Source organism: Mesocricetus auratus, unplaced genomic scaffold (assembly GCF_017639785.1).
Source record: "Mesocricetus auratus isolate SY011 unplaced genomic scaffold, BCM_Maur_2.0 Super-Scaffold_6730, whole genome shotgun sequence".
Classification (NCBI taxonomy): domain Eukaryota; kingdom Metazoa; phylum Chordata; class Mammalia; order Rodentia; family Cricetidae; genus Mesocricetus; species Mesocricetus auratus.
In genome coordinates, this window is record NW_024429184.1 from 93,052,580 (window position 1) to 93,075,459 (window position 22,880).

Here is a 22,880-nt window from a genome sequence, read left to right on the forward strand (position 1 = left end):
ACAATGTATCCACAAGAAGCAGACAGCGGTGGATCCTGGCTCTTTCCTTTTATTCAATCCAGGTCTGCAGCCGATAGTCTGGTACGACCCACTTTAGGGGAGGTTTTCCCACCTCAGCTAATCCAATCTAGAAAGTATGTTACAACCATGCCCAGAGGTTTGCTTTTGTGGTAACCCTGAATCCCACCAAGTTGCCAGCACAGCAAGCCATCACAGACCGTTTGCTGCAGTATCTTCTGATCTCCACGTTTACAATTTAATGTGCTGGAATTCACACCCACCACCAACAGACCGAATCCCGCAGTCATTCACAGCTGTATTCCCATGAGGGATACAAGACAGCACAGTGTTTGGGAGCTGAGCCAAAGGAGCAATTGGGCTCTCGTTTCCTTTTTTAACCAGAGCTTTTGGTTTTTGTGCTTTTCTTTTTCCAAGCACCCTTCCACTCTGCTGAGCCACCGTCAGGATGGATGTGTTTGTATAGATCACATTAACTGCTAGACTTTATCAACACAAGAAGACAACTGGTGCCTGTAACTCATTCCTTCCCCTAGTCCTTCAGCATATACTTCCTGTTTGTCCTGAGCATGCTCCTGTCCACATGGAGGAGGCCCAAATGAGGGAAGGTGACAAAAAAAGAAAAGAAAAGAAAAGAAAAGAAACAAGGACACTGAGGATTAGGACCCAGCACTACACAAAACAACCAGTGGGATCAAAGGGATGATGCTCATAGCATTTGTCAGGAGGGCCGGAAGTTCAAGGCTGAGGATTTACAAGGATACAGGAGACCGTTCCCAAAACAGAAAACAATAAGGGGGCTTCAGTTTTACTATATGAGGGCTGGAAAGATGGCTCAGCAGTTAAGAGTACTTTCTGCTCTTCCAGAAAACCGGGGTTACGTTCCTAGCACCCACACGGTGGCCTACAGCCATCTGTAACATCAGTTTCAGGAAGTCTAATTATCTCTCTGGCCTCTGCGATCACCAGGCTTATACATGGTACACATACATACATGTAGGCAAAACACTTACACGCTTAGAAACAAGTGAGTATTTTTTTTTAATCTGACCATATGAAATGCCAGAGGGAGAGCTCCCTCAAGGTGTGATAGCATGAACTTGGGGATCAGTGTGGCCAAAAGAACAGTGGTTTCCATAAGGGAACATAGCAGATTTGAGAGCACAAGGGCCTACTTGGCAGTCGGGAAGGGAAATCTGAGAGGCCAGAAACACTTAGAATGTCTGGGTTGAGAGGGTGAGGACCAACTAGCATGGGCATCCTAGGCAAGGTCTCCCTGGGTCATAGGGAGATATCTCTTCCCTTTATCTCCAGACCCCAACACTCAGTCTCATGTCTGGTAGGTTCCCTGCCTGTTTTGAAGGGTAGCCACTCAAGGTTCTCACAGGCCATACCCCATTAATGGACCTGCATGTTAGAACACAACACACAGAGATTGTCTCCACCTCTCTTTCTTTTTTCTTTCTCTCTCTCTCTCTCTCTCTCTCTCTTTCAGGTTTTCTTTGGGGGGTTGATTTTTTGAAGCAGGTTTGTGTGTGTGTGTGTGTGTAACAACCTTAGCTGTCCTGTTGCCTTGTAGACCAGGCTGGACTCAAGCTCACAGAGATCCACCTGCCTCTCCTGCCTCTGCCTCTGCCTCTGCCTCTGCCTCCGAGTGCTAGGATTAAAGGCATGTGCCACCCAAGTGCTGGAACAAAAGATGTCCGCCACCAGGACAGGCTCAGACATCTTGATGAAACAGTTTTAAAGAAATGCCTGGTTTTTTTTTTCTCCAGAGAGATGGCTATGAGAAGGAAATTGGGTCATTTTGCTGCTTGGAAATTTGAGTAAGCCAAAAAGAAAAAGAAAAGAAAAATGTAGGCCCTTCATAAAATCTCACAGATGACTCTTCTTACTTTCCTGTTTAAAATTGTTCTGTGGCTTCTCTGACTGCAGACAGGGTGAGTGGTCTTTGTGATCTGTCTAGAGACCTGTCAGGTAGTGGGGGTTGGGGAAAGGTGGGTAGGACTTACCTCACCTGGAGGAGCCCAGACCCAGTTCATTTAGTCTGTGGCTTGCAGAAGGTCTACCTGTTTTCTCTTTTAAAATGGAAATTAGACTCATAACTTACTAGCCTTTTCTATACACCCCACATTCCCATGTTCTTGCTGGAGTCCTGTGCTTCCTAGCTACTAAAAATCCTTCTGACCGAAGCTGTCCTTGAAGCTGCTTCACAGCTGTGGGCTGTTGGGAGCCTGAGGCTTACCCTCTGATGCTTGACAACCTGTTTTCATTGTGTTTCACTGGGGGATGCAGAGGAAACAGTCCCTAGGCCTCCCCAGGAACAATACACACTCAGAAGTCTACTCGTAGGTGTACCTGTAAATTCCAATTTTATTTGAGAAACCTTCGTACAACCCAGAGAATAATCACTCCTCATCTTGAGTTTCTGTGTCTGAACTTTACTCTGACTTGAAAAAAAAATCAAAGACTTATGGACAATTAGACCATGTTTTCCTGTTTGGTTTTAGTCCTTAGAATTCATTATATCTCTCTAAGAATAAATTAAACCAAATAAATGTATTCTAAATAAACTCTAGACATAAAGATTATTCTGCCCTAATGTGCCAAGTCCTTGCATGACTCTGTGGACTTGACTGGGGCTGAAGAGATGACAGACAGACAGACTGACTGACAAGCTGGGATCAGATAGACTGGACCCTCTGCTTGAGAAGATGCAGTACCCTGAAAGCTTATTGTTTATTTTATACAACTGAACAAGGAGGCAGGGCATATGGTATGTGTGTGTGTATGTGTGTGTGTGGTGTGGTATATGCTACCATTGCCAGCTCAGCTCAGGCCCAGATCTGTGAGCCGTCCTCATAGTGAGACTGGCGGAGTCCTTGTTCTTGCATCCCCCGCCCCCACACACACACATACCTGGAGCACCTTTCTGGGAGCAGACATAGACGAAGACTGACTGCCTGGTGTTACCTCCCTGTCAGACCACTCACAGCAGTCTGGTAGGGATGAGTGAGGAAGTGCTGGGAAGGTAGTTACCACAGTGCCAGTGGCTGGAACGTTCCTGAGGCAGTGGTCCTATCTGGATTGTCAACCTCGCCATTTACTCCAACTTTAGGTTAATGCCTAATGCCACAGAGAGATGGCATCACTACCTGATCCCAACAGTGCCATGTACAGAAGACATCTGTTTGAAACAAAGTCCGACATGAAACACTCTGTGGAGCAGGGACACTTCTAGGATCCAAGCCTTTGCAGATTCACACCAGCACCCCCTTGCCTCCTGGGGAGGAGAGAAAATAGTGGGTCTCCAGGGGTGCTAGAGTTAGGACCCCAGCCTTTGCAGATTCACACCAGCTCCTCCTTGCCTCCTGGGAAGGAGAGAAAATAGTGGGTCTCAGGGGTGCTAGAGTTAGGACCCCAGCCTTTGCAGATTCACACCAGCTCCTCCTTGCCTCCTGGGGAGGAGAGAAAATAGTGGATCTGAGAGCCAGGTCCTAAACAGAAGTCCAAGCCCTTCTAGTGGCTCCTGGGTGTCCTCTCTGTCTTGGTTCCTTTACCTAAAAAGTAAGGTGATCCTGACACCTACCTCAAGATTGTTGGTAGGATCAGATAAGACACTGCAGGACAGTACAGTTGCCTGGCCAAGAGAAAAGGACAAGGAGTCAATGGAGATGCTCACAGCTATTTGTATTCAACTTCTCCTCGTCTTCATTTCATTCTTTATGTAATGGTGACAACAAAATGCTTGATCTGGGTTTTAGGTGATAGAAGATAAAGACTTGTTAGCACAATGTGTAATAACTGTTCAACACAAGTTACCATGTGCATGTGTCTGTCATAAAGCAGGGATTTGCTCTGTGGTGATGAAGCTGGCCATTGGCCCTCAGGCAAAAGAAGTCCTATGTGGGACAGAGAAATGCCAGTGACATCATGGTCTTGGCATGCTCCCGTCTTTAAAGGACTCTCTGCTCTGAGATTGTGTGATTCGCTGGGGTCTCTGACCTGGATACTTGTCAGAAGCACAGAATCTCAGCTCCCACCCCAGACCTCCTGAACCAGAATTTGCATTTTGGCAAGAATCCACGTGATTCCTGTGCACACTTAGGCTCGAGATGCACCAGTGTCTGGTAGAAAGAACAGCAGTGATCGCCTTGGGTGTGGAGTAGGAAGGGTTAATGTTTCCTTTGGCTCTAACACAGGAAACAGAAGGTTCCAGAGATTGAAGCTTGTGAATGGATGAAACAGGAAGGCTTCCTTCCTGCCTGTGTTCTGGGCAGCTGGGGACTCTGACTGAGATATGTTCGGAGCTCCTGTGCCTGCAAATCAGGCTGAGGCATAGGAAGGCTGCCCTGCTCCCGCTTAGGGTGGCTGTGCTCAAATGTGCCAACATGGACACCCCAGTCCTCAGGCCAAGGCCATCTGAGGTCTAAGACAGAGTAGGAAGACTGGAGGGAAGCCACCGGATTTTGTGCAGGGCTCTCCCCAGAGAGGTTGGGGACCAACTGTGGGACAGCTGGGGAGGGGGGGCTGTGTCTCCATGGTAAACAAGTCCCTGCCTTCTGGCCTCTACTGTCCTGGCCTCCAGTGGGTGGGGACAAGATCTTAACTCAGGGCCTGACTGTCCCTCCCCAGTGCTGGAGCAGCTAATCCCAGAGCTCACTGGGCTCCTCAGCCTCCTGGACCATGAGTACCTCAGTGACAGCACCCTGGAGAAGAAGATGGCTGTGGCCTCCATCCTGCAGAGCCTGCAGCCCCTCCCAGGTCAGTCCCGATGAATCCCACTTACACAGACAGCAATGGCACCATTCTCTCCAGAGCCCGTAGAAGCAGATGTCTAAGCCTCATAGCACAGCAGGTACTATGCTGTGACCCGGTATGCTCATCCACCCAGGCCCGACCCCTCTACTGCAGTCTTGGTTATGGTCATACCCTTCTTCATCCCCACCCCTCCACAGACTCTCAGAACATGCATACTTCTATATTCACCACACATGATTCACAGCATAACGTCCTCACACATAACGCACCACATATACCACACAGTAAGCACTAACATACTGTACGTGACTATAGCACATCCACATATAAACACATGCTTTGGCTACACTACACTGTATACATGTGTGTGCAGCATGGAGTTGCAAATCGACGTGCACTCCTGAATGCTCTGACACACACATCCCCGCAAGGAAAACAGTCCCCATGACTTTGCACATGCTCCCTCTAAAACCATGCATGTGTGCCTCACTGCCTACCTAGCAGCCCGCCTCAGCCACTATGAGGCGCTGCCATTCAGCAGACAGCTTACTGTGTCTTCATAACTAACAAACTGTACCCCATCCTTGCAGGGCTCCTGCAGTTCTGAAGGATGAGGTTGAAAGTCACCACTCAAACAGAATGTCACCAGCTGCCTCACAAGATCATGGGGGGGGGCATGTGACAGGGACACAGGTTCTTCCTCACCGGAGCCCTTTTTTCCTCACCGACCCTGAGCTGGCTGATAGCAGCAGTAGACTTCTGGGTACCCTTCCATGGGGAGGCAGAGATCACAGTCACCGAGGCAATGCAGACAAGTGGAAAGAGCGAGATAGCCTTCCCTCCTCACTGGTTTGTCCTCCTCCCTCAGCTAAGGAAGTCTCCTTCCTGTATGTGAACACTGCAGACCTGCACTCAGGGCCCAGCTTCGTGGAATCCCTCTTTGAAGAATTTGGTGAGTTCCCTGTCCTGACCTTAGCCTTGAACACATACACACACGCACATACACGTACACACGGGGTCCCAGCCTTGTTTTGCTCTTGGATTTCACACTGAGCCCTTAAGTCTCCTTGGGTTCCTTGTCCCAGCAGCTCTGAGAGCCTGTATCTGTAGTTAAGGGCCTACCCCAAGCTTGCAGGCGCCAATGCACAAGCCAAGCAGTATAGCACAGAGTGGTTACTTTGCAGCCACAGTGGTCCATCAGTCCTGGCCACTGAACCTGGCTGAGAGGTTCAGCAACTCAGCAGAAAATAGGAACTGTGACAGGGAGCGTGGCTGCCTGAGCCTAAGAGCAGCCAGCAGGCTTGTGGGAGGGAAGGTGCCATGCGGCTGGCCATTCTAGAGAAGAAAGTATTTATATCTGAGGAGAGATGCATGGTCTAGGAGAGTTTCCGAGACAACAGTCTCTGTACAGCATAGAGACACAGGAACCCCATACACATAACACTGGAACCACCATACCTCCATGTCATACTCTCAAAGACCTCCAAAGCACCCCACAAAGTATTCTACTGTGACCTCTGTCTGGAAGCCAGGCAAGACAGATTAATGCAACCAGCCTACAGAAGAATCCCAGGGCACTCTATTTAGCTGCTTATGCAGGTTGCTGATGATGGAGAAATCAGGGCCTGGCTTCACAGGCAGACCTCTGGAGCCCAAACCCAGTCATCCTTCTCCTCTACCACCTTGGTTTCCTCTGTAGACTGTGACCTGGGGGAGCTTCGGGATATGTCGGATGATGGGGAACAACCCAGCAAGAGAACCAGCCCTGAGCCGACCAAGAGCCCATCTCTGAGAAGTGTGAGTCCTGGCCCTGACTAGCAAGGGTGGGGGAAACTCTGGCTGTAACCCCAGGGGCCGCTGCTGCTGGGCAGGACCCTCTATTCTCCACGGTGATGGTTAAGGGCAGATCCAGTGCTGTGTGGACCATGGTGTGCCTACTGTGCTTCCTGCAGAGTAGGGAGATGGTAATGAGCCTAGTCTGTGCCCTCTGGCCCAAAGGACTTCCCCAGCCAGCATGAGGTTATATGCACAGGTAAGAGGGAAAGCTCTGGACTGTAAGGGGACTTCTGCCATCCCCTCCGCTCTGCATGAGACTGTAAGCCAAGCACTTCTCTTGGAGCCTGGGTTCTTCACACCTACAAAGTAAAGGATTCAATCTAATGTCCCAGCCATGGGACTACCGTTAAGAGACAAACTTCGCTTGTCAACCACAAACTCTTAGCATCACCTCCATCACAGGTACTAGTTGCTAATTTGCTATGCCCTTTACACGCATACAGCCACCAAATGTGCTTGGCACACTCGCTGTCCCCATTTTACAGATAAGGCTCTGAAAAGCTGAGGTTTCCTGGTCCCAAATTTCACTGCGCACTCAATTATATGCCTCACGTTTTTACTTGTTCTGTTGCTCCTCGTGTGGTGGTAGAGCTCACACCCATGCTGGAGAATTGCGGGTGTGTCCACTCAGAAGCACAACAGCCACTCTGGGCAGCTTGCAGAACTCTTGGACATTACAAAGGAGCTCTGACACTTGAAGAAGCAGAGCAGCATGAAGAGGCTCCCAGGTTGCCAGCTCCCACTCTAGTAAATGTTAGAGGCTACACCCGACACAGCAGCACATGCTGTAATCCCAGCATGCAGGAGGGAGAGATGGGAGCATGGCCGCTCAGGGCCAGCCTGGGCTACATAATGAGACCTTAAAACACAAAACAGTTTCACATTCAGACTGCCTCCTTGGAACCCTGGTCTCTTACCCTCCGTCCCTCCCATCCCCCCCCCCCCCCCCCCCGCCACCTGTTCCCCTCTGCTGTGTTCCCAGCCATCTTGCTTCACACAGCTTGTTTGATGTACTGCAGACAGCTGAGGTGCCTCCACCCCTGCCCAACAAGCCTCCACCTGAGGACTACTATGAAGAAGCCCTTCCCCTGGGGCCTGGCAAGTCCCCCCGAGTACATCAGCTCCCACAGTAAGTTCTGGTTCCCCTCATGGCTTTTAGGATTCCCTCCTTGAGAAGCAACAGGTCATAAGTCACTGCCTGCGCAGTTCCGTCACCCTCCCTGGGAGTGGCTGCCCTGAACTCCTAACCATGGGACTAATAGTATGGTCCAGAGGCTTGGCTTCTACTCTCATTTCTGTGGTTTGAGACGGACCCTTATCTTCTGGGGATCTCTGTCCTCCATCCTCGAAACAAGGAGGCACTAGCTTCCTTCATAAAATAGTGTTAGGTATCCCTCCACCCTCAAAACAAGGAGGCACTAGCTCCACTCATAAAAGAGTGCTAGGACCTAAGTGACAGCCATTACTCCTGCTTCCAACTTCTTTGTGTGCTTATGGATGGATTGTGTTACCAAGCCAGGACCTCGTAGGATGTGGCCCATGACCTAAACCGAGCTTCCTGATTCAGCCCCCAGCCCCTAGGAAGTCATACTGTGGTATAGACAGCAATAGTAGAGACTTGATGTATATATAGTTCAACCATCTTTTTAAAAACTATGAATATTTTGTATTTATTATGATCTACTTAGAGTATAATGCTTGTAACTAGCATTTATACATAAATACATACAAAATATTCTGTGTACATACTTTTGCTGATGAGATAAATTACCTTAGAAAATCTCTTAAATTAGCCACAAAGGAGAGTCCTTGTTCTTCCATTGACCTCCCCAGTGTGCAGCAGGTGACCCTCCCTTTGCACGGGGACTTGATACTGTACAGGGAACCTGGGTTTAGATGTCCAAGCATGCGCAGCTGAGTTTGTAGCTGGTGATGTCAGTGTTCACTTCCCTGCATCCTGCAGCACAGCAGAGTGTTCTCCACCCACCAACCTGGAAATCAGACAGGTCCACTCCAATCAGAAACCACTGACTCACATGGCTCATGTGAACGACAGAGTCGTGGAGGAAACTTCGGCACAGAACACTTTACAGAACATGGTTTCCTTTGCTTGTGGGTTTTGTTGTTGTTTTTGTTTTTACTTTGTTTTTTGTTTTGTTTTGTTTTTCTTTTTTCTTGGTTTTTCAAGACAGGGTTTCTCTGTGGCTTTGGAGGCTGTTCTGGAAATAGCTCTTGTAGACCAGGCTGGTCTCGAACTCACAGAGATCTGCCTGCCTCTGCCTCCCAAGTGCTGGGATTAAAGGCTTACACTGCCACCACCCAGCTCATTTGCTTGTTTTTTCTTTTTTCTTTTTTTTTTCTTTTTGTTTTTTTGTTTTTTTTGTTTTTCGAGACAGGGTTTTTCTGTATTGTCTTGGAAGCTGTCCTGGAACTCGCTTTGTAGACCAGGCTGGCCTCGAACTCACAGAGATCCACCTGCCTCTGCCTCCCGAGTGCTGGGATTAAAGGCGTGCGCCACCAACGCCCGGCTTGATTGTTTTTTCTAACAGGGTATACTCACTCATGTAATTTTTCTAGGACATGCATGACACTGGTAACAGGATTTTTCTATGGGAAATGAATAGAAATCTAGATGGGACACTGGACAGCTTATTCAGAGAGCCCTTATACAAAATAAAGTAATTAATAGTAATAGATGAACGTAGTGTGTAATTTGAGAATATTTCTTTTTTTTGAGAATATTTCTTATTTAAGCCAGTTTGATGGCATTCACTAAAATCCCAGTTACTAAGAACCTGAGGCAGAAGGATTGCTTGAGCCTGGGAATTTGAGGTCCCTTCTCAGCAGAAGATGGTGAAGGAGGGAAGGAGGGGAGAGAGGAATGCGGGAATTAAGTAAATCTGGGTGAAGAGAAAGTATTCTTCCATCCACACTCTTTCATACTGCTTGTATTTTCATGATAAAATAGAAGATGAACTATCCGCACTATTTTGAAAAGTGTCCATCCATGGGTGTGCATTTAGCGTTTACACAGCCACCATTGCTGTCTAGTCCCTAAGCATTTTCATCATCCCCCAAAGAACTGGACCATGAAACAGTTTCTCCTCAGTCACTGCTGCTCATTCCCAATGCCCAGTCTCAGCCAATCACCTGTCAGCTTTCTGGCACTGGGGCTTTGCCTGTTGGGGACATTGCATATGAATGGAATCATCTGGCACGTGACCCTCTTAGATTGACTTTTCTCGCTTAGCACAGCATACTCAAGTGTGGAGTGTGCATCAGAGTACGCTCCCTCTGGTGGCTGGCACTCTTTTCCAAGGACATACAGCATCCAGTTTATCTTCACATCATCTCATGACATTAATGCTCTTTACACCTTCTGCCCGTGGAGAGGCTGGGCCAAGTGAGCTGTGGCCGACTTCAGGCTATGAGTCTGCAGTTCCCTGTCGTAGAGGTGAAGCAGGCGACTTTTCCTGTCTGGTCCATTAAGGGCAAAGGAAGAAGGAAGGGACAGGGTACTTGCCGGGCCCCAAGTTGCATGTCAAGCACCCTGGCAAGAAGCAGCTCCCTAGAAGGCTGGCTGGGAGGGCCTCAGAAAAGACCATTGACCCAGTGAGGGGAGAACCTGCCACCAAGCCAGCGGAGTGTCCTTCCCCTCACACACTCAGAGCGTCCAGCCATGGCGTTAGGTTTGCCCCCATGCCCCACTCCCCCATCTGCCCCGCCCACCTTACACATCGTGTAGGCCTCAGAGAGGCCAAGGCAGGCCCAGATCCTTGCTTGGGAGTGAGCCGGGTATCCCAGTAGCTAGAGACTTCAGTACAGCTTTCCTCAGGAAACAGATGGACAGGAGGAACCCAACGACCCAGAGCCAGCGCTCTGAAGAGCCGTGTGATGAGAGAGAGAGCCAGCATGGGTGAATGAAGGCATCCGGCCTAGTTCTGATCCAGCCTTAACCACGAGCAATCTCTGTGGGGCCTGCTGCCCTGTGTGGAAAATGGAGCCAGGCCTCCTTTCTTGCAGGGAGATACCCTACACCCTGCAGTACAGAGACCAGAACTGTGACGAGGACGTTCACACATACTCAGCGCCATTGGGAGATGAGGGGAGACATCTCTGAGATGGGTCTTGAAGGGTGGAGAGTATTCTCTGATAAAAGTGTAGGAAGGCACAGAGAATAGGGTGAACCCAGGCCTGAAGGTCTGACAGAGCAGTTTGTAGTGACAGGTGTCTGGGTCAGGTGAGGAGCCACAGGAGACCGGATGTAGGACTAGAACCCCACACCCAGGCGGAGGCTGCCCTGAGTCCACTCTGTGTCTGGGGCTTTCCCAGGCCTGCCCCCTGGATTCTGCCCATATTTCTTTAAGCTTAGCTTTTTCTGACAACCTCACAGATGGCTGCAGCCCCGCCCAGTCGATTGTGGACGGCTACTATGAGGATGCGGACAGCAGCTACCCCACGACGAGGATGAATGGAGAGCTGAAGAACTCCTGTATGTACCGGGCAGCTGCTCACACAGCTGTCCTCCTGAAGAGCTGGCCCTCGGCGTGCACACACCCACAACCCCTTACCAGCCTGTTAACACCAGACAGGTCCCAAAGTCCTTGTTCCCAGTGGGTTTGGTGGGGAAACTGGGACGAGAGCCACGAGTCTTTCCCTGACCTGATTCTTGATGACTGATCTTAGGCGAGGCCAGTTGCCTTCTCCGTCCCGGGGATTTGGGTTTTGAGGATGACCTGAGACAGTGTTGGTGGATGGTGATGAGGTCAGGGCAGTAACAGAAGTTTGCTGAGCACTTACTCAGACACTTAGCTAAACATTGTCCATGCCGCAGGGTCCAAGGCGCCAGATGAAGTGGCATCTGGTATTTATCATGACTACATATTGGTGAAGAACTCCAAGAAGTGAAATCGCTAAGACCTGGTCACAGAGACCAGTCCCTTACTTGAGTAAGGCCCTTGTCCTTCCTCTCTGCCTCCCACAGCTCAGGCCCAGAGCAGGCTGCCTGCCAGGGTTAGAAGGGGCTGGGGGAGGGGTGCAGAGACTGAGGGTCCTTTCCTATGACACCCACAGACAATGACTCTGACGCCATGAGTAGCTCCTACGAGTCCTACGATGAGGAGGAGGAGGAAGAGAAGGGGCGGCGGCCCAGGCACCAGTGGCCCTCTGAGGAGGCCTCCATGCACCTGGTCAGGGACTGCAGGATCTGTGCTTTCCTGCTTCGGAAAAAGCGCTTCGGGCAGTGGGCCAAGCAGCTGACAGTCATCAAGGACGAGCAGCTACTGGTGAGTGAGTGCCTCCCTGGAGGCCTGTGGGTGTGTCCTTATGTGCCTGAGGGTGTGAGTGGTCGCTGCAAAGAACCTTAGGACATGGTATGTTGAGCTCCAGCACGTACACACACATACACACACACACACACACACACACACACACACACACAAAATAAAACCTTGAAAATCAGATGGAGGCATATCGAGTTTTTCTTTCCAGAATTTTTCTTAATGATGTTAAAACATTCATTGTTCTTTATTATGTATTTGATTCATAAACTAGGGGCATGGCTAGGAATGTAGCTCAGTGTCCAAGCACTTGCCTAGAATGCACAAGATCAGAATTTAATCTCCCCTACCACAAAAATAAATAAAACAAACAAATAAATAAATCTCACAGGGGGGGATGATTTATAAATACCTCTGCTAATTACCCCAGTGATTGGGAGGCTATGGTGGGGGGGTCGTGAGTTCAAGGCAGAAAAGTAGCCTGGTCTACAGAGTTCCGGAACAGCCAGGATTACACAAAGAAACATAGAGTAGGAAAATGAATGCAATTATAGGAAAAGACAATAGCTGTTTCTCTCATTTTTTTTTATTTTAAAAAAGGGTTTTGCGGGGTGATGGTCATGCTCACCTTTAATCCCAGCACTTGGGAGGCAGAAGCAGATGGATCTTAATTGAGTTCCAGGTCAGTCTGATCTACAAAGTGAGTTCCAGGACAGCTAGGGCTGTTACACAGAAAGACCCTATCGAAAAAAAAAATGAACAAAAAAAAGTGTTTAATCTGTGTGTAAGCCATGTTAACACACAAGGCTTTGAAAACCTTTTCTCACTCTGAGCAGTGAAGACAGACTGCAGACCAGGGCCAGTTCAAGGGTCATGATGGCTGTGTTTCCAGTTCTGTTGTTTGGTTTGGTTTTTTGAGACGGGGTTTCTCTGTGTAGCCTTGGCATTCCTGGAACTCTGTAGACCAGGCTGGTCTCAAACTCACAGAGATCCCCCTGCCTCTGCCTCCTAAGTGCCGGGATCAAAGGCGTGCGCTGCTGCTCCGCTATGTTTCCATTCTTTCACCTCCTTTCACTATTATGCTCAACTGCCCGCTGCTGCCAGGCCCTGCAGCCAGAGGATACAGTGACAGAGAAGGCAGCCATTCTCAGCTCAACTCCAGGGGGAACGCTTTAATAAGTCTCCCGTGCAAGCCAGGCAATGGAAGGGGATTAGCCGGAGTCAGATGAGAGAGTGACAGAAGGGTGACAGTGATCAAAATCTGAACATGTATGGAGACGTCATTCATAGTGAAACTTGTGATTAGGATGCTAAAAGCTTTTTAAAAGAAGGGGGGGTAACACAGCTAGCTCAGTGGGTAAGGGCATTTGTTATCAATCGACCTGATGTCAATCCCTCAAACCCACATGGTGGAAGTTGACAACAACTCTATCAAGTTGTCTCTGGCTGCTGCATATTTACTGTAACACACACATGCCACCCCCATCAATAAATGCATGAGAACAAACTTTAAAAAGAATAATCACAGTCTGATTTCTTCTATAACGTGGTTGAAAGCTCCTAATGAAACACTTGCAAACAGAATCTAGATGCTTATAAAAACACAGGGCCATAAGGGTACAAGGGTGACTTAGCATCCAAACTACTCTCACCACTTGCTTTGTGTATGTGTGTGGGGGTGGGAGGGAGGGAGGGGAGAGGCAGGGATGGAGGGAGAGAGAGACAGAGACAGAGAGACAGAGAGAGAGCCTGTGAGCTGCTTAGGGTTGTGTAAAGGAGCATAGGTAAGGGATTATTTACAGGAGTGTAGACACCTTACCAGTGTATACCCTACTGAAGGAAATGTCTCTCCCTCCCACCCCCACCCCATCAGTATCTACTTACAGACCGTCTTTTGTAGCATTATCGTCAGTTCCGTGTGTCTCAGTTAAGGTTGGCCTCCCTATGAGAAACCTGCCTCCCCAAGGTCAGCACTGTGCACCTGCCAGGACTCACCCCTAATGCTCCGCCAAGCTGCCCTTTCAGCTGGCATCCTCCCAAGCCAACCCATTTGTTCTCTGGCTCTTCAACCCACATGGTCTTCCTACTATTGTGCTATAGTCTGCCTTTTCCTCATGGGCAGCTGTGCTGGAAGAGGCCCAGAGACCCTTCTCAGGCTTCTCGCTGTGAGTCAGTGCTCACAGTTGGGCAGAGGGGGGGAATCTGCTCTGTGTGGATTCCCACCCTCTACTGCAGGAGGTTCTGATCCCCTCTCTCCCCACGCAGTGTTACAAAAAGCTCCAAGGACCGGCAACCACATCTGAGGCTGGCGCTGGATGTCTGCACCGTCGTCTACGTGCCCAAGGACAGCCGGCACAAGCGGCATGAGTTGCGCTTCTCCCAGGGGGCCACAGAGGTGTTGGTCCTGGCTTTGCAGAGCAGGGAGCAGGCTGAGGAGTGGCTGAAGGTACGCATGCGCAGGACACAGGGGTGGCTGTCATCCTGCCTTCCCTCCCTTCCTCTCTTTCCCCAAGCCTGGGTTCTAACCTTGGAAGTACTAAGCCTTGTCTAGGAAAGAAGGGCTCCAGGGAAGGCCTGATATCATATCAAACGGGCCTTGGATATTCACAACAAGGATACCTCATGTAGGTGTTCTATATCTTCCAGCTATTTAACTTTTCCATACGGCAACTCATTGCCCATCCTACCTTCTGGAATGGTGACCTTGATGCCGTTGAAAACCGACTTTATCATTAGGCCAACTAGCCCTTTTAATTTAAAAATAGAGGGAGGAGGGATCCCTTTTGTGTTTTCAAGTGGGAATGAGCATTGTTGGAATAGCCGCTGGAGTCCAGCATCTTTGTCCTAGATCCACGAAGCAACCATGTAGTAATCACTTTGTACCATGCAGCGTTCCAAAGTCTCACATATGTGGCCATTGAGGCTGTTATTACTTACATTCAAAGCACAGAGAACTTAATGTGATTGCCAAAGGCCACAGACAGCATCAGGTAATAGGGATCAAGATGTGAAGCTAAGTGGATCTACTCCAGGGTAGGCGTGGTAGCACAGTGGTGGCGAGGGAAGACTTTGGTGGTACACAGATCTGAGCTCAAGTTCCAGAAATAAACAACATTCACTGGCCACGAGATCTCATGCAAATGATATGACTTTCCTGTGCCTCGGTTTCCTCATCTGTCAAATGGTTCCTTTAAGGATTGGACAAGAGTTGGCCCAGTGCCTGCCAGGCAGCAAGTGAACAGTAGCTTCTGTAAGTGAATTAGTTAGCTTCTGACGGTGGTGGTCACAGCACTACCCTGCCCCCAGTCCTTTCCTGCAGGCCCTCCATCCGACTACTGGACACCCTGCTCGCCTCTCCTACTTTCCTGTTGGAACAATGAAGCCAAGTTCCTCCTTTTATCTCCTCCTCCCTTCTCCCTTCCTTCCGGTGATAACCAGGCTCTCCCTGGAGTGTTTGGTATTCTCGCCCTACCTTCGTGTCCAGAGGGGAAGGAAGGGAGAGAACTTGCCTTCAGGAGCCTCCCGCTTCAGGCTCCTCATGAATCAGAAGTAGGAGCCTTAGGCCCAGACTTCAAAGGGAATCTGCCTGGCCATGCTGGTTGTCGCTAGCCTAGTCCAAGGCTTACCTAGCAGGCAGCCATGCCACCTACTTTGGGGTCTAGCTCTGCTGCGTCCTACCAAAGCCCTTACCTCCCTGGGTCACATCATCCTCACCCGTAACTTGGGGGTCACAGACTGCTGTAGGGATAAATGCTCCTGTCTAGGGGAGCATCAGATGGTGCCTTAGCCCAGGCTGTCCTGAAACTCGCTCTGTAGACCAGGCTGGCCTCTAACTCCCTGATCTACTTGCCTCTGCCTGAGTGCTGGGATTAAAGTCAAGCGCCACCACGCCCAGTTTAGATAATGACTTTTTAGACTTTGTCATCTGCATGCTTATGCCTAGGATCCTGAGTAAGTGAAAGGATGTCACTGAGAGCAAGGTGATAACCCCAGCCACCTGCCAGCTGCAATGAAAGTCCTAGCTGTCACATAAGCAAGCCCCCTACCCTTGTAAGTCTTCAAAATCCATTCCTCTCTTATTCATGGCCTCACTCTCCGCAGACAGCGGAGAGTTGTGTTCTTATGGTATAGATGCATGTAGAAAGCCCTTTCAGACAGGCTCTGACAAGTCTGCTTTTGCATAGATGGCTATTTCAGCCCTACTCTGCCTCCTGGTGGCCCTACTCCATCTTCACAACAGTCTTGATCCCAGGAATCCCAGCCGAGTGTCTGTCCCTGGAGCTCCCCTGTGCCCCTATTCCCAGCCCCATGCTCTCTTCACAGGTTATCCGAGAGGTCAGCCGGCCGTGCGGGGGAGCCGAGGGCTTGGAGGCCCCCAGGTCCCCAGTGTTCCTGTGCAAGCTGGATCAGGACAAGGTATGACTGTCTCCAGTTGTCTCCTCTGGGTAAGGCAGTGGGCACTAAGCACAGGCCACAGACCCACAGGCTGGTGGTGCGCACGCGCGCGCGCACACACACACACACACACACACACTCTCTCCCTGTGGCATCATACAAGCTAAGTGCCAAAGTGTCAGGTACTTAGTCAGCTTAGTCTGTGTGACAGCATACCTGCCGTAAACAGCTAGAGGAGGAAGGATTGGCTTTGACTCAGCCCCAGGCGTCTGGCTGCATGCCGCAGGCCTTGGGTGAGGCTGCGCATCATCAGGGTGCTGTATTGCAATAGTAGGGATGGGTGGGAGACATGCAGTCAGGCAGCGCAGCTCACCTCATAAAAGACAGAAAGTAAACGGGGAGGCAGGAAGGGACCAGGTGTGTATCTTAGGACATGCCCTGCAGTGACACCCAGCCTAACCAGTTCCGCTGCCTCCCATCAGTGTCAGATAGCTAAATTTAGCCTTGAGTAAATCACTGAAGGATGAGAGCCCTTAGGGTCCAGTCACTTCTCAGAAGTCCCACTTATGGAATGCTTGTGTTGGAAACAGATTTTCGGAAGAGACTGCTGTAACCAAGTCCCGTAGCAAACAAGGAACAGCGCTAGCGTTTAAGCCCACTCAAGACTCTGCTTCTGCAACAGAACACCCTACACAACCACTGGGCAAATCCTGTAGAGAGGCTCCACCCATACCAGGCCCTATGCAGAAGCCAGTATGACCCCTGACCCCACTATATCTACAGCCCGATGGTTAGGCAGGCATGAGTCAAAAAAGTCACACTGTATTATACCTGCTACTCTGGGTACAAGCTGGAGGAGACAGTGCCAGGCCTCTGGGGAGTGTCAGGGGGACATGCGCCTATCTCAGAGGTTCAAGAATATTCCTAAGGAACAATGCTTCAGACAAAGATGAAAGGGGCAAAAATAAAACGGTATTTGAAGCAGCAAGAATGGCAGTAGAGCAGAGAAAATGTGGGACTATGTGGCGTGGTCTAGAGATGGGGAGCCGTTAGAGCTGGCCCTGGACAGGGACAGGAAATGGAACTGGGAGATGGGGATGGCTGGAGTATTAGGGATATGGTGGGGTGAAGTGAAGGAGAAGACCAGCCCTGCCCACATTTAGCTTTAGCCGGTGGTAAGGCCATAGGGAAGCAGCACTGGAAGACTGTGAGTGTGCAGATACACACTATAGTACAGCCGGCACTGTAAGACGTGTGAGTATGCGGATACACACTGTGATACAGCCGGCACTGTAAGAGGGTGTGAGTGTGCGTATACACACTATAGTACAGCCGGCACTGTAAGAGGGTGTGAGTGTGCGGATACACACTATGGTACAGCCGGCACTGTAAGAGGGTGTGAGTGTGCAGATACACACTATAGTACAGCCGGCACTGTAAGAGGGTGTGAGTGTGCGGATACACACTGTGATACAGCCGGCACTGGAAGAGGGTGTGAGTGTGGGGATACACACTGTGGTACAGCCGGCACTGTAAGAGGGTGTGAGTGTGCAGATACACACTATAGTACAGCCAGCACTGGAAGAGGGTGTGAGTGTGCGGATACACAGTGGTACAGCCGGCACTGTAAGAGGGTGTGAGTGTGCAGATACACACTATAGTACAGCTGGCACTGTAAGAGGGTGTGAGTGTGCGGATACACACTATGGTACAGCCGGCACTGTAAGAGGGTGTGAGTGTGCGGATACACACTGTAATACAGCCGGCACTGTAAGAGGGTGTGAGTGTGCGGATACACACTATGGTACAGCCGGCACTGTAAGAGGGTGTGAGTGTGGGGATACACACTATGGTACAGCCGGCACTGTAAGAGCGTGTGAGTGTGCAGATACACACTATGGTACAGCCGGCACTGTAAGAGGGTGTGAGTGTGCAGATACACACTATAGTACAGCCGGCACTGTAAGAGGGTGTGAGTGTGCAGATACACACTATAGTACAGCCAGCAGTGTAAGAGGGTGTGAGTGTGCAGATACACACTATAATACAGCCGGCACTGTAAGAGGGTGTGAGTGTGCAGATACACACTATAGTACAGCCGGCACTGTAAGAGGGTGTGAGTGTGCGGATACACACTATAGTACAGCCGGCACTGTAAGACGTGTGAGTGTGCGGATACACACTATAGTACAGCCGGCACTGTAAGACTGAGTGTGCGGATACACACTGTGGTACAGCCGGCACTGTAAGAGGGTGTGAGTGTGCAGATACACACTATAGTACAGCCAGCACTGGAAGAGGGTGTGAGTGTGCGGATACACACTGTGGTACAGCCGGCACTGTAAGAGGGTGTGAGTGTGCGGATACACACTATAGTACAGCTGGCACTGGAAGAGGGTGTGAGTGTGCGGATATACACTATAGTACAGCCAGCACTGTAAAAGGATGTGAGTGTGCGGATACACACTACAGTACAGCCGGCACTGTAAGACTGTGAGTGTGCGGATACACACTATAGTACAGCCGGCACTGTAAGACTGTGAGTGTGCGGATACACACTATAGTACAGCTGGCACTGGAAGAGGGTGTGAGTGTGGGGATACACACTATGGTACAGCCGGCACTGTAAGAGGGTGTGAATGTGCGGATACACACTATGGTACAGCCGGCACTGTAAGAGGGTGTGAGTGTGCGGATACACACTGTAATACAGCCGGCACTGTAAGAGGGTGTGAGTGTGCGGATACACACTATGGTACAGCCGGCACTGTAAGAGGGTGTGAGTGTGCGGATACACACTATAGTACAGCCGGCACTGTAAGAGGGTGTGAGTGTGCGGATACACAGTGGTACAGCCGGCACTGTAAGAGGGTGTGAGTGTGCAGATACACACTATAGTACAGCCGGCACTGTAAAAGGATGTGAGTGTGCGGATACACACTATGGTACAGCCGGCACTGTAAGAGGGTGTGAGTGTGCAGATACACACTATAGTACAGCCAGCAGTGTAAGAGGGTGTGAGTGTGCAGATACACACTATAGTACAGCCGGCATTGTAAGAGGGTGTGAGTGTGCGGATACACACTATAGTACAGCCAGCACTGTAAGAGGGTGTGAGTGTGCGGATACACACTGTGGTACAGCCGGCACTGTAAGAGGGTGTGAGTGTGCAGATACACACTATAGTACAGCCGGCACTGTAAGAGGGTGTGAGTGTGCGGATACACACTGTGGTACAGCCGGCACTGTAAGAGGGTGTGAATGTGCGGATACACACTGTGGTACAGCCGGCACTGTAAGAGGGTGTGAGTGTGCGGATACACACTATAGTACAGCCGGCACTGTAAGAGGGTGTGAGTGTGCGGATACACACTGTGGTACAGCCGGCACTGTAAGAGGGTGTGAATGTGCGGATACACACTATGGTACAGCTGGCACTGGAAGAGGGTGTGAGTGTGGGGATACACACTATGGTACAGCCGGCACTGTAAGAGGGTGTGAATGTGCGGATACACACTATGGTACAGCTGGCACTGGAAGAGGGTGTGAGTGTGCGGATATACACTATAGTACAGCCAGCACTGGAAGAGGGTGTGAGTGTGGGGATACACACTATGGTACAGCCGGCACTGTAAGAGGGTGTGAGTGTGCGGATACACACTGTAATACAGCCGGCACTGTAAGAGAGTGTGAGTGTGCGGATACACACTATGGTACAGCCGGCACTGTAAGAGGGTGTGATTGTGCGGATACACACTATAGTACAGCCGGCACTGTAAGAGGGTGTGAGTGTGCGGATACACACTGTGGTACAGCCGGCACTGGAAGAAGGTGTGAGTGTGCAGATACACACTATGGTACAGCCGGCACTGTAAGAGGGTGTGAGTGTGCGGATACACACTGTGGTACAGCCGGCACTGTAAGAGGGTGTGAATGTGCGGATACACACTATGGTACAGCTGGCACTGGAAGAGGGTGTGAGTGTGCGGATATACACTATAGTACAGCCAGCACTGGAAGAGGGTGTGAGTGTGGGGATACACACTATGGTACAGCCGGCACTGTAAGAGGGTGTGAGTGTGCGGATACACACTGTGGTACAGCCGGCACTGTAAGAGAGTGTGAGTGTGCGGATACACACTATGGTACAGCCGGCACTGTAAGAGGGTGTGATTGTGCGGATACACACTATAGTATAGCCGGCACTGTAAGAGGGTGTGAGTGTGCGGATACACACTGTGGTACAGCCGGCACTGTAAGAGGGTGTGAGTGTGCAGATACACACTATAGTACAGCCAGCACTGTAAGAGGGTGTGAGTGTGCGGATACACACTATGGTACAGCCGGCACTGTAAGAGGGTGTGAGTTTGCGGATACACACTGTAATACAGCCGGCACTGTAAGAGGGTGTGAGTGTGCGGATACACACTATAGTACAGCCGGCACTGTAAGAGGGTGTGAGTGTGCGGATGCACACTGTGGTACAGCCGGCACTGTAAGAGGGTGTGAGTGTGCGGATACACACTATGGTACAGCCGGCACTGTAAAAGGGTGTGAGTGTGCGGATACACACTATGGTACAGCCGGCACTGTAAGACTGTGAGTGTGCGGATACACACTGTGGTACAGCCGGCAGTGTAAGACATGTGAGTGTGCAGATACACACTATGGTACAGCCGGCACTGTAAGAGGGTGTGAGTGTGCGGATACACACTATATTACAGCTGGCACTGGAAGAAGGTGTGAGTGTGCAGATACACACTATGGTACAGCCGGCACTGGAAGAAGGTGTGAGTGTGCAGATACACACTATGGTACAGCCGGCACTGTAAGACATGTGAGTGTGCAGATACACACTATGGTACAGCCAGCACTGGAAGAGGGTGTGAGTGTGCGGATACACACTGTGGTACAGCCTCGTGCAGTTCAAAGTCTCAAAAGAGCAACAGCAGAGCAAGGTGTGCGTGGCATTCTCTGCCGTGGTTGAGGGTACAGGGAGGGGGTAAGTGATGTATTATGGTGGTCTTTTTTGTGGAAGAGCTGGGATGTTGTGTTGGTAGGTCTCTTTCCGTGGCATCGTAAGATTGAAATATCACCACCCGTCTTGGTGGAAAAGTTACTATATGTTCATTGTTGCAGAACAAACAGGGCTATAACTTCAGTCTCCAAACCTACAGACAAGATTCTTCAGATGTTTAGACCACTCATCCATTTTCTGTTAGATGTCTCCCCATTCCCACAGCTAATAAGGAATAGTAGTATTATAATTTCTTCCATAATTTCTGCTCTACCTGCTTTGTAGATTGTAGGTATGATTGTTAATAGACTGGCAACAAAAGTGTGTGTGTGTGTGTGTGTGTGTGTGTGTGTGTGTGTTCATGTTCCTTCATCCTCTCATTCAAGGTAGAATTGTAATGGATATCTGCTGATCATAGGATCTTATCACAACTCATTTGAAAACATCTTTTTTGGGGGGGAGCGTTCAAGACATGGTTTCTCTGTGGCTTTGGAGGCTGTCCTGGAACTAGCTCTTATACACCAGACTGGTCTCAAACTCACAGAAATCTGCCTGCCTCTGCCTCCCAAATGCTGGGATTAAAGGCGTGCACCACCACCGCCCGTCTTAAAAACATCTTTTAGCTCACCCCTTTTCCTGTATTCTGTCACCTTGATCTGTCCCTTTCTGGAACTTCATGCCCAGGGACTTTCGGCATCCAAGGTTGCCCCCTCTTGTCCATCCCTACAGTTGCATCCCATGCAAATGCTTGCCCTTCTCCTGTCACTTACCAGATACAGAGCATATTCCAGGACACTGTCAATTCATTATAATTAATGGCCTCACTCTTCCAGTAGAGTGTAACCTGAAGATATGACTATGTGTAAGTCATTGCTAACTTCCTGATAGCATTGGTGTGGTATCAAGTACATGATAACTGTTGCTTGGAGAATTGGAAGAAGACGTGGCCAGTAAGGAAGTCCCCTGATGTACGGCTGTCTGTGTCCTTCCCCAGAGATTGTCCCAAGAGAGACAGAATTCAGACTCTGACAGCCTGGGCATGAATGACAGCAGTTCCACCCTCAGCCGCCGAGAAGCCTGTGAACACGGTAGGAGTTTCCGTTCATCCATGCTGGAGAATGTCAAAGGTTGGAGGGATTTTGCCACAGGTACACAGTGGTAGAGCGGGTCCTGGGGAGGACCTGGGTAAGGCCTCTGGGCCTTTCGTACCCAGAATTTCAGACTGGCTCCTGTGTGTAGGACCTGAATTATAGGCTAGTCCCAGTGTGTAAATTGCAAGAGCTGCTGGGAAGACCAGAGATGGGAAAAAGTGGGACCATGGCCTCCTTCCCCATCCCCTGTGAACCACTCCTCTGCTACCAGGTAAAGGGAAGAAGAATAGCCTTGCTGAGCTAAAGGGCTCCATGAGCAGAGCTGCAGGCCGGAAGATCACACGCATCATCAGTTTCTCCAAGAAGAAGGCGCTATCTGAGGACGTGCAGGCATTTTCCAGTGAGAATGAGGTTCCATGCTGTGGTAAGTCCTGGCTCAGAGAGGAAGGTAGCACAGGGCCCTGAACCCAGGCTCCTGGAGCT

The 22,880-nt window shown here is 50.1% G+C and overlaps 1 protein-coding gene across 1 annotated transcript in view; it reads left to right on the forward strand.

The window, feature by feature from the left end:
- The window catches only part of Afap1l1 (actin filament associated protein 1 like 1), a 57,036-nt gene that overhangs the window by 16,891 nt on the left and 17,265 nt on the right, over positions 1-22,880 (forward strand). The window contains 12 exon segments of the mRNA XM_040741736.1: positions 4,654-4,782; positions 5,648-5,731; positions 6,479-6,576; positions 7,635-7,721; positions 7,723-7,744; positions 11,009-11,107; positions 11,689-11,900; positions 14,160-14,165; positions 14,167-14,340; positions 16,218-16,310; positions 22,301-22,394; positions 22,669-22,821. Coding sequence (XP_040597670.1) covers positions 4,654-4,782; positions 5,648-5,731; positions 6,479-6,576; positions 7,635-7,721; positions 7,723-7,744; positions 11,009-11,107; positions 11,689-11,900; positions 14,160-14,165; positions 14,167-14,340; positions 16,218-16,310; positions 22,301-22,394; positions 22,669-22,821 — 1,251 coding nt within the window.